Genomic DNA, 12,437 nt, shown 5'->3' with positions numbered 1-12,437 from the left:
AAACCTCTCCTGTGGCAGGATGTGATCTCCGTAGTGTTCTTTCTCCTACCGAGGAGGAAGAGCACTTCTCTAGAGCTAACTTCTAATAAAAAAAAAGAGAGAGAAAAGATCAAAAGACTGACTGAAGCGACCTATTCCCATTCTAAGTACTGTCCTTTCTGTCCCCACATTGTTCGATGGAATACATGAGTGCACTTGTTACCCGGCAAGCTACTGGTCTGCACCACCAAAAACCTTGTTACTCATTTCAGCTGTTGTGGTGCTTTCCATCGGGACCCCTAGTGTCAGTAATCAACACAACGTTGAAGTGACCTCGTGTCACAACACTGAACTCCCTGCTGAATGGCTGGCACACGTTCTCGGCTCCTCAGCACAAACCTGAAGGAGTGGATGTACGCCATCTCCTTTTCTACTCATGAGCCCGGGATAGTGGCACATGCAAATTCCACTCGCCAATTCTCATGGCTTTTTCTCAAAGTATCAGAGGTGTTTGGGGCTCCCAAGTGCGACACCCAAGTGTCAGTACCCGACACAATGTCGAAGTGACAGATAGGGAACGCATGTATTTCCATTAGGTGCAGTTTGAATGCTGCATCAAAACCTTCAGTAAGGACAATATTCAAGCCCTCGATACTTTCTTAAACTGGTACTTTCCTTAAACTCAATAGATTCTTCTCTGTATAAAAATCCTGTTGACTAAACAATATTAAATAGAATAAATTTGCTTCCTTTCTCTCTTGTTAACATAAATGTTCTCAACAGATACATAAGATACATAAGTTAAAACATTACTTTACTCTAGTTGGAGTTGTGGGAAAGTGGAAAGTTTTAACAGAGACAGTTAAATTTGCAGCTATTTTCAGCTACCAATTAATCATGCTTGAACCCACATTAACAGGTGATACACTTGGAAGTGAAAACAGTTGAGAGAGGCTGCAGGATAATCATATTGACACTATTAAATATTTAGGATGTTTGATAATGTATCCTAAATGTTTTATGTAGTGTAAACATAAATGCCAGAAAAGAAACATGCCACATGAAAAAGGCCCAATTGATTAGGCTGTACCAGAGGACCTGAGTGGGTTGATGAAAGCCTTGTGCAAATGTGTCTCAGATGATCACATCAACAAAAGTTGTACTAAATTTACTAATGTCAGAAAATTGGAAGTGAAACTGACACTTAAATATGTGGAGTGAGAATGGGGTCTCAGTTCTTTATCTTTTCAGAAAGAGGAAACGAACCAGTACAAATAACCAAATTTGTCAAATGCACAACACAGTTCACACTAAATGTTTCAGTTAGTTCTTAGTTCTTTACAATATATGACGGAGAAACACTGGGAATTCTGGCATTCGATTATGCTGCATTTGCTCAGTGTGCGTTTGCCCCTAAATCTGCAGTAAAAAGTCTTCTATTTCAAGAAAGGAGAGTGTGAAATAAGATCAGGACGTGTGAGCGAGTGTGTGTGTGTGTGTGCGTGCGGGCGTGTATGTGTGCGAGAGAGAGAGAGAGAGAGAGAGAGAGAGAGAGAGAGAGAGAGAGAGAGAGAGAGAGAGAGAGAGAGAGAGATGAAACCGTCAAATCCTCGTCGTTCACCTTTAAAATACATCACCGCAGTGCTCGCGTATTAGAGCTTCACTGGCGCGCGCATCGGAAGGGCTCGCTGCACCACTGCACCTGTTCTCGAGGTTGCAAATCACAGGAAGTCGCTGTGCAAGAACGGCATATTCGTCGAGCTAGGTTTAGCATAAAAGACGTCAGTTCGACAAGAATTACGCGAGGGGAAAGAGAGACTAGACAGCTGTCAGACATCGCTTTGTTGTTGGTGAGTTTCATTCGACACCGCTATTTTTAATACGAGTGACACCAAATGCCACTGATGCAACCGGCATTAAGACATTCAGCGTCCTGTTAGTGAGAAAGGATGTGCTCGTTTGCTTCTTTGTTCATTCGGTTACTTCGTCCTGTTCCGCTTGGCATGTAGCAGCCAATGATTCATATCATGCGAGCAGCCTTTGTTATGAAATTAAACTGCTCATCTAAACACTAATTTTATTGTAAAGAGATAATATTTGTGAAATAATATATATTTGTTTTAGCGTGGACGAGTCTGTTCAGAGGCAGGCAGATTACTGATTACTCTCACTGCACATCAACACTGCCCTCTTTTTAGCGACATTTGGATGAAATCTGCATGGATGCTCATAAGAAAGAAACGGCACATCAGCACAAAAACGATGCTGAGAAAGACATGATATAGCCTTCTCAGGGGCGGTTCTAGGGTCAGTGGATATTCAGGGTTTATCACAGACATCTGTGGATACGTGTAGAGCCATCCATTGAGTAAATGTTGGAAGATGATGGGGCCTAGCTATAGGCTACTTTATATTTTAAAGGTTTTTATTTATTTTTTATTAGGTCCAAACACTAAACATTACTGGAGCTAAAACTAAACAGTCTTAACAGAATTGTGAGGGTAAAAAAAAGGTTGGGTTTACCAAACTTTGCGAAGTTCATGACATAATAAATTAATCTTTTTTTTTTTTAAGAACCCCAAATGGCCTCACTTGTGTCTAGCTGTATATTTTGCTTTATGTTTATGAAGTATTGGTTGCTTTTTACATCTGACCAAAACGCTAAAAAAAATTATAGTGCAGGGCAGTGCAGACATTTTGGGGGGGCAGGTGCTCAAGTTAGTTACTGTAGAACACCTTTAAATCACTTTCATATTTATTTATGTATTTATTTATTTAAATAAATAAATAAATACATATTTATTTTGTTGGCATTATGCTGGAATTGGTAAATGAGCAAAATCATTGTTATGCATTACTGACAGTTATTACTGTTTGTTATTACTATTATTAATACACCATTATTACTTAGATGCATTAAACTGCAATTACAGTTGCAGTAATTATGTTATGAAATGAGTGTTTTAAATGTACATTTTTGAATATAGAATAAAAAAATATTAATTCACTGATTCGTTCAAATCAGCTGATTCATTCATAAACGAAACACCATGCAGGAATGCGCAACTGTGTTGCTGTGTTATTTTGAGCAAACAGAGTCAAAAATTTACAATACTGTGTTTAACATTTTAAATCAATATCAACTTTGTTTGTGGTACTGTTGTTTTAAAATGAAAATATTAAAATTGCATTTGAAATCGTGCTGATATTCGGGAAAACAGCACTTTTGCTCGTGTGATATTGCTCAACATGATATAAACATGAAAGACAAAATTCATATCTTGAATTTTGCGGCCATTTTTTTTTTATTATTAGTGTTGGTGGTATTTTCGACCCTGCGCGAAGCTATTTTACGCCAATGCCAGACACGCTTGAGTTTATGTAGGCCTTAATGTAGGGCTATTGATTAGTTAGGCTGGCTCTATTTAGGCTAGATATTGCAATAGGGGTTTAATTTGACAGCTGTTACAAACAATGCGAAGCTTAGGGTAAACAACACTATCGTTACCTTGCTGGCTGTCAGTGAACGCTGCTCCGCTTGATTTGCCTGGTGGCTATGAGGAGGGATCTAGAAGCGGGGGAGGGCCAGGGGCTCGTGCGGGACCCTTACGCAGTTTTCGGGAACACACTTAATTGGGAATTGATGCCATGTGCCAAATTTAAATAAAACTCAAATATAAAATATATAAAAAAATTATATATATAAAAAATATTATATAAAAAAAAAACACTTATGACGCAGAAAAGGGCATTTATTGGGCAGGTGCTTGAGCACCACTTGGGGTCTAGTGCATTGTGCAAGTGCCTTTTAGTGTCGATGGCAACAAGACATTTTATCCTAAAAAGCTCCCATGCATTATTGGTTGTAATTCAGTTTGGACTAGTGCAATTTTAGATATTTGTAATGCAGTTTTTTCATGGGATGCACAGATCCTACCTGGATTGATACAGTATCTGCACGGACATGGACCTTTGTTGTCAAATCTGTCAGACAAATCCAATACTGCGCATCACCCATGGATGTTATTGTGTCTATTTCTAACAATTGTATGTATGTATGTATGTATGTGTATATATATATATATATATATATATATATATATATATACACAAGTATAGATATTATAAACTGGTTAAGAAAGAAAGCAGTCCTGGTATCGGATCTGTATTGGCTAATAAGCAGAATTCAGTTATTGGAATCCGAAAAGGAAAAGTGGAATTGGTGCACCCTCTAATTTTAACTAGTAATAATTCACATCAAAGATATCTGAAAATGCAATTTTGTAATAATTCATTTGGGGGATATTTACAATGCAATGTTGAGTAGTAATTCACTTGTCTGAATTGACTTCCATTGTTTTGTTTTGCTTTTTATTTTAGATATCTGCAGTTGTGTTTTTACATGTAACAATTCTAAGTTAAGTTCAATTCAAGCTGTCTAATAGAAATAAAACAAAAAATATCACATTTATGTTTTGCTTAAGTTACTTAATTAACTGTAGATATCTATAATTTTAACTACGATTATTGATTAGACAAACTGAGATTGACAGTGGTAATCTCATTTTGAGAATTGCCGGAATCAGTAACTGTAATTAACTGTAAAAAACAATTACAACTAGTCATAATTCAGTTTTGAGTAGTCAGAATTATATTTATACTAGTCAAATGGAACTACATTTGAAATTATTACATTTAGTGAGAATTATTATAACTATAAATAATTTTAAGATCTTAACAAGTGCAATTATGAGTAGCATTATAGATATCATCAAATTAATTATTACTAAATGTAATTAAAGACATCTACAATAGAAATTCTTACTAGTCAGAATTGCATTTTAGAGCTCTTCATTCAACTCATTATCGTAATTGCATCCAGGCGGTTAAGCGTTGTGGGCAGTGAATAAGTCCAAGAAATAAGTCCTTGTGTAGCAGGAGTTAAATCAGTTGCAGTCAGAGCATTAACACTTGAATCTGCTGTATCTCTGGGAGTCATCTCTGGACTGAAATTATGAATTGTACAATAGTATTTAGTTTTACATTGAAAATGGATCGATGAATTAAAGAATGTTTAATATATTTTTTAAAATAAACTTATAAATGATCTTTTGCCAATATACAAAACTGACAATGTCTACCTCAGGCAAGATTTGTATAGAAAGAGATACAAATTAATAAACAATAAACAGCTTTGTTTTGCATGATGAAAACAAGTAGAAATTTGATTGAGCTCTATAATAGAATTCAAATTATGTCTAGTCAAAATACCATTTTTACTAGTAAAAGGTCATAATAACATTGATCAAAAACATTAATTGATTGATTGTGTGAACTATTTCAACTGCATGTTCGCTAATAAAGTTTTTATCAGTAAAATTTCTACTGAATAAACTACTGTACATGTGCCAAACTTAATGTGTGACGCTACATCTGACAGAGTAGACAAGCTATGAATGATTTTATTAAAACAAAGTTAGCTTATCATGCATGTGTCTGCGATATTAATCTTCCTCTCCCTCCTTTACCCAACAAACCAGAATGTAGAGATAGAGATTGTGAAAGAGGATGGAAGCAGACCAAATCATAAGGCAAAAAAAATCATGCAACATGGGCTAAAAAACCTGACAAACAATGTTGCATATTGTATGAGTACTTTCCAATGTATTGGCAAAGTTAGCAGGAAGCCCCCTCCTCTTGTGAGTAGAGCAGCTATTGTGCAGGTCAGCTGGGTGGATGTGGTCTGATGTACGCATAGTCTGTATGCTATTTTTGACTGAAAGGAAGTGTATCAAAATGAAAACTGTTCTACCTGAGCAACCACATCTTGTTTGCGTTAACTTTAAGATAGGCCTCTGATTTATTTTTCTTTTTTTTTTCTTTTTTTTGTGCAAGACATATGTGCATTATTTGTTAGATTTGTTTATGTTTGTGTCAGGTATTACATGCCCAATTACACACCTACATACATGTATACATTCAATGTTTTGGGCATTTTGCATATTTTTTGTTGTTGTCATTGTACTAATTGTAAGCAGCCCCTTGGTCAAAACCAGCTCGCTTATACATTATTTAAAACAAATCATTAGTATGTCAGTGTGTGTATTCCAGGAATGGGGCACATTTGTTTACATTTTAATTTGGCAGTTTCACCAAAAAACAAAGCTGGATTAGAGATGATTAATCTTTTTGGTGAGTGGTAAGAAGACCAACCAGCTGTCTGTGTGTGTGTGTGAGCTGCGCCCTGTACTGACCTATAGTGCTGCTCTAGGAAAATGTTTGTGTTGCCCAAGCACAAAATGTATTTTACAAAAATGCTATCTATATTACATTTATTATCATGTACAACCTATTAATAACCTACATGCCATTGTTTTTCAGGAATTAAGTGGAGGATACAGCCGTGGTCTCTAAGGGCACAGAGCTTGTGGTTGGCCATGAACATAGAGTCACAACGAGGTGTACCTGACTCAGAATAAACCAGACTGGGAGTCAATAGGAGGTCCAACTTTAATCCAAGCTGGGGTTTGGCCTATAACATTAATGATTAGAGTACTGTTGTGTATTAGAATTTAAGATGGTTAATGAGAGATTGAAATCATATCTGGAGCCTGCGCGGCTGTTATTTTATTCCAAGGAAGAAGGTTGCGCTCAGCCCTTCTGAATATTTTAGTGAATGAGGAACCTATTGAACGGAGTTCTGCTGGCAGTGCTGGAGAATTTAGGTCTTCATGGCTAGAACAGAAACATTTGTGTCCGTCACTTAAGTTCCTCAAAAACTCCTGACTTATTCACACAGATGCAGTAATTTGGTGGGGAGAAGTAAGAAAAAGGGGCAAGGGAATCTGAAAAGTAAGAGCTTCCCACAACTTCAAATCATCAGGGCATCATGCAATCAGACGATCTCTTCATCCGCAAGTTCCGCAGGCAGAGTCCACGCCCGCCCCTAGCGAGAGTGAACTTTGACCCCAAGCAGGATGGTGGAAGTGTGCGGACACGAGTCGTGGCCGAATGGCCCCCGAGGAGAGAGCCAGAGGGAACAAACTGTGACAGCGTCACACCCAACGCAGCTGCACTGAATCTGAGGACAGTGGGTCGTGGACACATAATGCAGCGCAGCAACAGTGATGTCACCCTTGGCGATTTGGATTCAACGGGGCAGGTCGGGAGGAAGTTGCTCCGGGCAGGGGGAGACAAAACTCTGACTGCGGGGCAGGGGGAGTACCTCCACCGAGAATACGGCAGCCTCTCCTCGCTGGAGCGACAGACACAGTGCGTAGAACAAGGCGTTCTCAGTCCCAATGCCTTGCGCTTCAGAGATCCATTTCTTCTTTTGGGGCTGCAAGAGGCACCTCCTGAGGTGGACGGCTTGTATCAAGCAAACTGTTCTCCAGCAGTAGACACTTCAAAACCAGTCAAGCCCCCAAAACCAGAAGGGCTCGGTAAAAAGGCCAAACCATCCCCTCCGCCAGCCACTCAGTTTTCCTGTGAACAAGTCCCAGGCGGTGCTTGGGTGCGCAATTTTGCACACTATGACGTACAGAGTATCCTATTTGACCTGTCGGAGGCTGCTACTAATCGGGACAGCATTGGGCGCAAGAAGAACATCACATCTGGTGCGTCAGCTGCCTCTCAACTCCGTCCGCTCTCTCAATCCACACCTTCCTCAGTTTCTCAGGGTGGAGGGAGCGGCACAGGAAGTGGGATTATTTCAGAAGATGTAGAGCAGTCTTTGCTGGACGAAGGAGATGGGAATGATAATGATCTCCTGCTCAGCTGTCCTCACTTTCGGAATGAGATGGGTGGCGAGGAGAGCGTGGGGCTTGGCCTGCACAGCAGGTGCAGGTGGAGAAGTCTTCAAAGCCCCAACGATGCTGTTTCAGTATTAGAGGAGCCCAGGGAGAGCCACATCCAGCCCCAGGGAAAAAGTAACTACTTCATAGAGCATGCAGACCTTGGGGCTCGTTACTATCACAAGTACTTTTACATGAAAGGTGAGGGTGTGTGTAGCGAAACACTTTTGCTTGTTTGCTCTTTTTGAAGAAACATATCATATACTCGTTTTCATTGCTTAGTCTAATTCACTCTCAGAATAAATATGCAAAAATTTTACTTTTAGGGGTACAACAGCATGGACTTTAGCCTTAAAAGAGTGGTGCCCAATCCTTTTACTGGAGATCTATACCTTCCTGCAAAGTTCAGCTCCAACCTTGATCAAACAGCTAATCTGAAGCAGCTAATTAAGATATTTCAGAGCACTTGATAATTGCAGACAGGTGTGTTGGAGCAAGGTTGGAACTGAACTTATCTTAAGGTATATCTCCCAAACACTTCGTGTTTAGTATTGGGAGTGCTCCAGGAACCTGGTTGGAAACACCTGCCTTAAGGGGTACTACTAAACACTGTAAGGCACATGTGTCAAACTCTGCTCCTGGACGACCACCTGCCTGGAAGTTTCTAGCAAAGCCACTTGAAGGCAAGCTTGCAACCTTAGCCATAAAAAAGCATACCTAGGGAAGGAGTCAAGAGGCATGTTTTTTGTTGTTTTTTTAAAGGGTTGGTTTTTCGAAGGCTTGATTGTGTTTGTGGGGTGCACTGTAAGATGTGTTCATGCTTTGTTTTTTTTTAAATTGCATTATTTTTCATATATTTTACCTTTATTCTACACTGCTCTGCCCCTCCTTGTAAAAACGGTCTGATGGTTTCCGGGTTCTATGAAGCCAGTCCCTCAAAAATACGCAATGGGCTCAGATTGGTTAGCTGGCCCTGTGTGTTTTGATTCGCTAACCGTCTAGTTCATGTTTTCCGGAAACGTCACGCCCCTTACCTTTACCATAGTTTGTGCTTTGGTGTATTATAAACAATGGGGTCAATAAAACCAATGGGACCCGGGGAAACGTTAGTGAAGATGATCGAGCAGAACCTGTTCAAGAACGGCTGTTTCAGAAAGGTGTGTTTTTTGTTGTTCTCTCTTTACTTTTTAGATACGCTGTTATTTAATTGTACTAATTATTACAGAATTACAAAAAAAATTGCTTCATAAACAAGAATTTCATATAATAGTTCTAACAAATTATACTACAGTCCTCAAAGGGATTTTTTTGAGTAAAGACTATGGATCTATAGTGATCGGTTCTGACTGTATGCCACCGTTACTTTTGTATTTTTAGAATGATTTTAGACAAATATCTGTCGACAGAACTATTAACCCAAAACGAACACTAAACATCGGCTGCCAAATCAAACACAGAACCATATTTAGCATGCCTGTAGATAAACAAGCATGTAGATAAACATAAAAGCTCTAATCAAAGAATAATTTACACTAATTCCAAGTTTGCTGTTGAGATAAAAAAAAAAAAGTTTGTTACGTTAGGTGTTTGTCGGATAACGTTAAGTATAAATGAGCATTTAACAAACCAGCAGAGCCAAACAGCATTGTCATTTGTTTACTTCCTTGCTACGACGTACAATTAACAATATGAACTATTACAGGAAAACACATCGACGAAAAATAAATCATACTTACAGGTTGTGGGCCATAAACAACAGCTTCTGTCTTTAAAATTGGAACTGCTCCATCTTTCAGGACAAGCCGTTGTTTAAATCCTGCATTGAACTCGCCACGATTGTGGAAGCTTTCCTCCGTAAAATGTTCAGCACAGAGAGCGAGATTTGGGTCATAATTATGATTTGGGTCATAAAATAAATTTTAACCATTGATCCCTAACTCCCTCGTCCCTAGAAAGGCTGAACAAAGTGGACCTGCAACCGGGATGAAAATAACAGCAGCGTTTCGACGGCATTGCGACAACTCATCTCCAAAACAGCAATATAAAATGGCCTCGCCCGCTTATTAAGTATTCTCAGAGGAGGGGTTTATGTAAATAATGGGATTTGCTGACGTCAGCAACCCCGGATGAATGTCGTGTAGTCCAAAATCAGTCATTTGCTGTAGAAATCGAATTTTTAAAAACAAATATCTCCCTTTGCTTTGAACTTTGAGCGCTGTAACATTGCAGATTTTGTTTATGCTCAAACAGCAACATTACACACTACCTAAAGTTAGAAAAGTGAAATCGTGTTTTACCACCCCTTTAAAGGATGTCAATTAAGGAGAGGCTTCACAACACTGAATAAACCACTTTTGTGAGGAAATAGCTTATTTAATGACTTGACAGCCCAATGGCTAATCTTCAACATGTTTTCTCTTAGACATTCATTTTGAATTGATCTAATTTTTTTAAGTTTTATAAGAGAAGTCACGGACAATTGTGCGACAGGTATGATTCAGTTTACGGCACTTCTCATTCATTTTTATGGTATCTGCAAACAGTGATTGACTGTCGCACAACTCTGAACGATATTCAATGATGTCAAGGCAGTAATGTGATTGGTATGTGTGTGTATATATATAATATATATATATATATATATATATATATATATATATATATATATATATATATATATACATATATATATGTAGATACCTCATTAGAGGCCGTTTCAATGGGACAATTGAAACGTAAACTATCCGCTTTATTTATCGGTCCGTGATATTTCGAGAGCAAGTTGACTGAGCGTCTGCAACCGTAGTTAGATGCATGTATGAATATCTTTGAAATAGACTTCAGCAGATAAATTTGCTAAACTAACACAATACAAGATGACACGACATTAAAGAGTTACCATAGTAAAAGTAAAAACATGAAAAGTACCATAGTAAAAACATGATTGAGTTAATAAATATAAAACAGTAACCAACACATTTTCACCTGTGAAAGGTTATCCCATTTCTATGGTAATTTAAAACTCGGCAGTTTCACAGCCAGAAGCGGCGCAATGTTGTGGCATCATTGATTCTTACTGTGAGTGATGACACGCTGACCGTTGCAATATGGTGGGCGCGCCAACATTTCTGGACTGGTGAAATGTGGCATCTACTCATACATATCTATGGTGTGCACAGATCTGCACTTTGAATTCTAACCGGAAAAAGTAGACCATCGGGGTATCTTTGGGATACTCATTTGATCATACTATGATTTGGGACACACTAATTTTAATTTCAAATATTATTTAGGACGGATAGTACGCGAATTGGGACGCAGCAGATCTTTGTTTCTAGTAATCCTGAAGACCATGATTAGCTGGTTCAGGTGTGTTTAATTAGGGTTGGAGCTGAACTCTGTAGGACAGTGATCCTCCAGGAACTGAGTTTGACACCCCTGCTACTAATATGCAACTTTTAGGGGCAGATAAAGTACAAAGTTGGCTCTTTTAGCCCCAGTGACAAACTGTTGTAAAGGTGCAGCTTTTGTACTTTTTTTCTGAGAGTGTTGTAACCATGTCTGTTATTGCTTTTGTCAAACCAACATACTGTTATTGTATTCCTTCTTGTTCTTTAGTATTTATTTGTCTTCCAAGACCAATATTTCTGACTGTAAAGGCCCCTGCACATCAAATGTGATGCAAAAGTTTAGTGAATAACAGCAGAGCTCTTAAGCAGAGAGGACAGATCAACAATTTGGATGACTCGTTCTCCACGTCAGACTATTATTCTATTTTCTGTCTAATCAAATGCTAGGATAGGATTGCAAAGAATGCAACGCACAAATATAAACAAATTATATTTTAAAACTACACATTTCACTACAAAAATGTCACAGTTTTACTGTAGAAACAGTTGCATATTAAATCTTAAAGGGGGGAATCTGTTATCCTTCATTTTAATTACAACTGTGGCTGTAACAAGCAGTAAAGTGCAGCTTTGCCAGGCTTTGATGTAGACAAAGCACTATTGGCTATTAAGTTCTGAACATCGACAAATACAGTATGTTCATACATAAAGACATCAATACAAGTCTGATGTCAAAGTATGTTGAAAAAAGCTAAAAAAAAAAAAGAAATTAAAAAAAGCTCAGACTCAAAATAAAGGCAGGTGAAACACACTTCACTCAGACTCTTGACACTATCAAACAGTAGTTTGGCCATCATTTATGCTTATTCATCTCTGTAATGAGCCTTTAAAGGTTTCACAATCATAGTTTTCTCTTATTCCAGTGTTTAATATTCTGGTGTTTGTTTATATTGTTTTCACTTTCACTTTTTAATTATTTACAGCATTTTGTATTAACTGTTAACTATTAATTGTTAACATTTTGTATTAATTATTAACATCTTTTCTTTCTTGTAAACCAGACCATCAGAATTTCTTTGGCATCGACGAACGTTTGGGGCCAGTGGCTGTCAGCTTTCGCAGGGAGGAAAAAGAGGGATCAAGTGGGTCCCAGTACAACTACAGAATCATTTTCAGGACCACTGAAGTAAATACAAGACCTCTCTCACACATAGAATAAGTCGAAAAATACATTTTGAAGCCTTTTCACTCAATCGTTTAAAGGAATTATATCCTATACTGTATCATGTTTATATTTTCCTTGAGGTCCACTTAT

At 38.1% G+C, this 12,437-nt stretch overlaps 1 protein-coding gene across 5 annotated transcripts in view; it reads left to right on the top strand.

The window, feature by feature from the left end:
- Nucleotides 1-12,437, top strand: part of sipa1 (signal-induced proliferation-associated 1) — a 62,484-nt gene that overhangs the window by 20,431 nt on the left and 29,616 nt on the right. For 3 of the 5 annotated variants that reach the window (XR_013194646.1, XM_077201973.1, XM_077201974.1), the window contains exons 1-2: nt 6,734-7,973; nt 12,184-12,308. Coding sequence is in view for 4 of the 5 variants with exons in the window: in XM_077201973.1 (XP_077058088.1) it covers nt 6,869-7,973; nt 12,184-12,308 (1,230 nt within the window). In the remaining variant the exon portion in view is untranslated. Of the gene's footprint in view, nt 1-1,712; nt 1,830-6,360; nt 7,974-12,183; nt 12,309-12,437 lie in introns of those variants that run through there. The other 2 variants (XM_077201976.1, XM_077201975.1) reach the window with 2 other exon arrangements.

The sequence above is a fragment of the Siphateles boraxobius genome, unplaced genomic scaffold (genome assembly GCF_051911475.1).
Source record: "Siphateles boraxobius isolate OS27281-9 unplaced genomic scaffold, OSU_SipBor_1 48, whole genome shotgun sequence".
Classification (NCBI taxonomy): domain Eukaryota; kingdom Metazoa; phylum Chordata; class Actinopteri; order Cypriniformes; family Leuciscidae; genus Siphateles; species Siphateles boraxobius.
The sequence above is the reverse complement of the archived record's forward strand: the minus strand, read 5'-3'. Positions and strand labels throughout refer to the sequence as shown.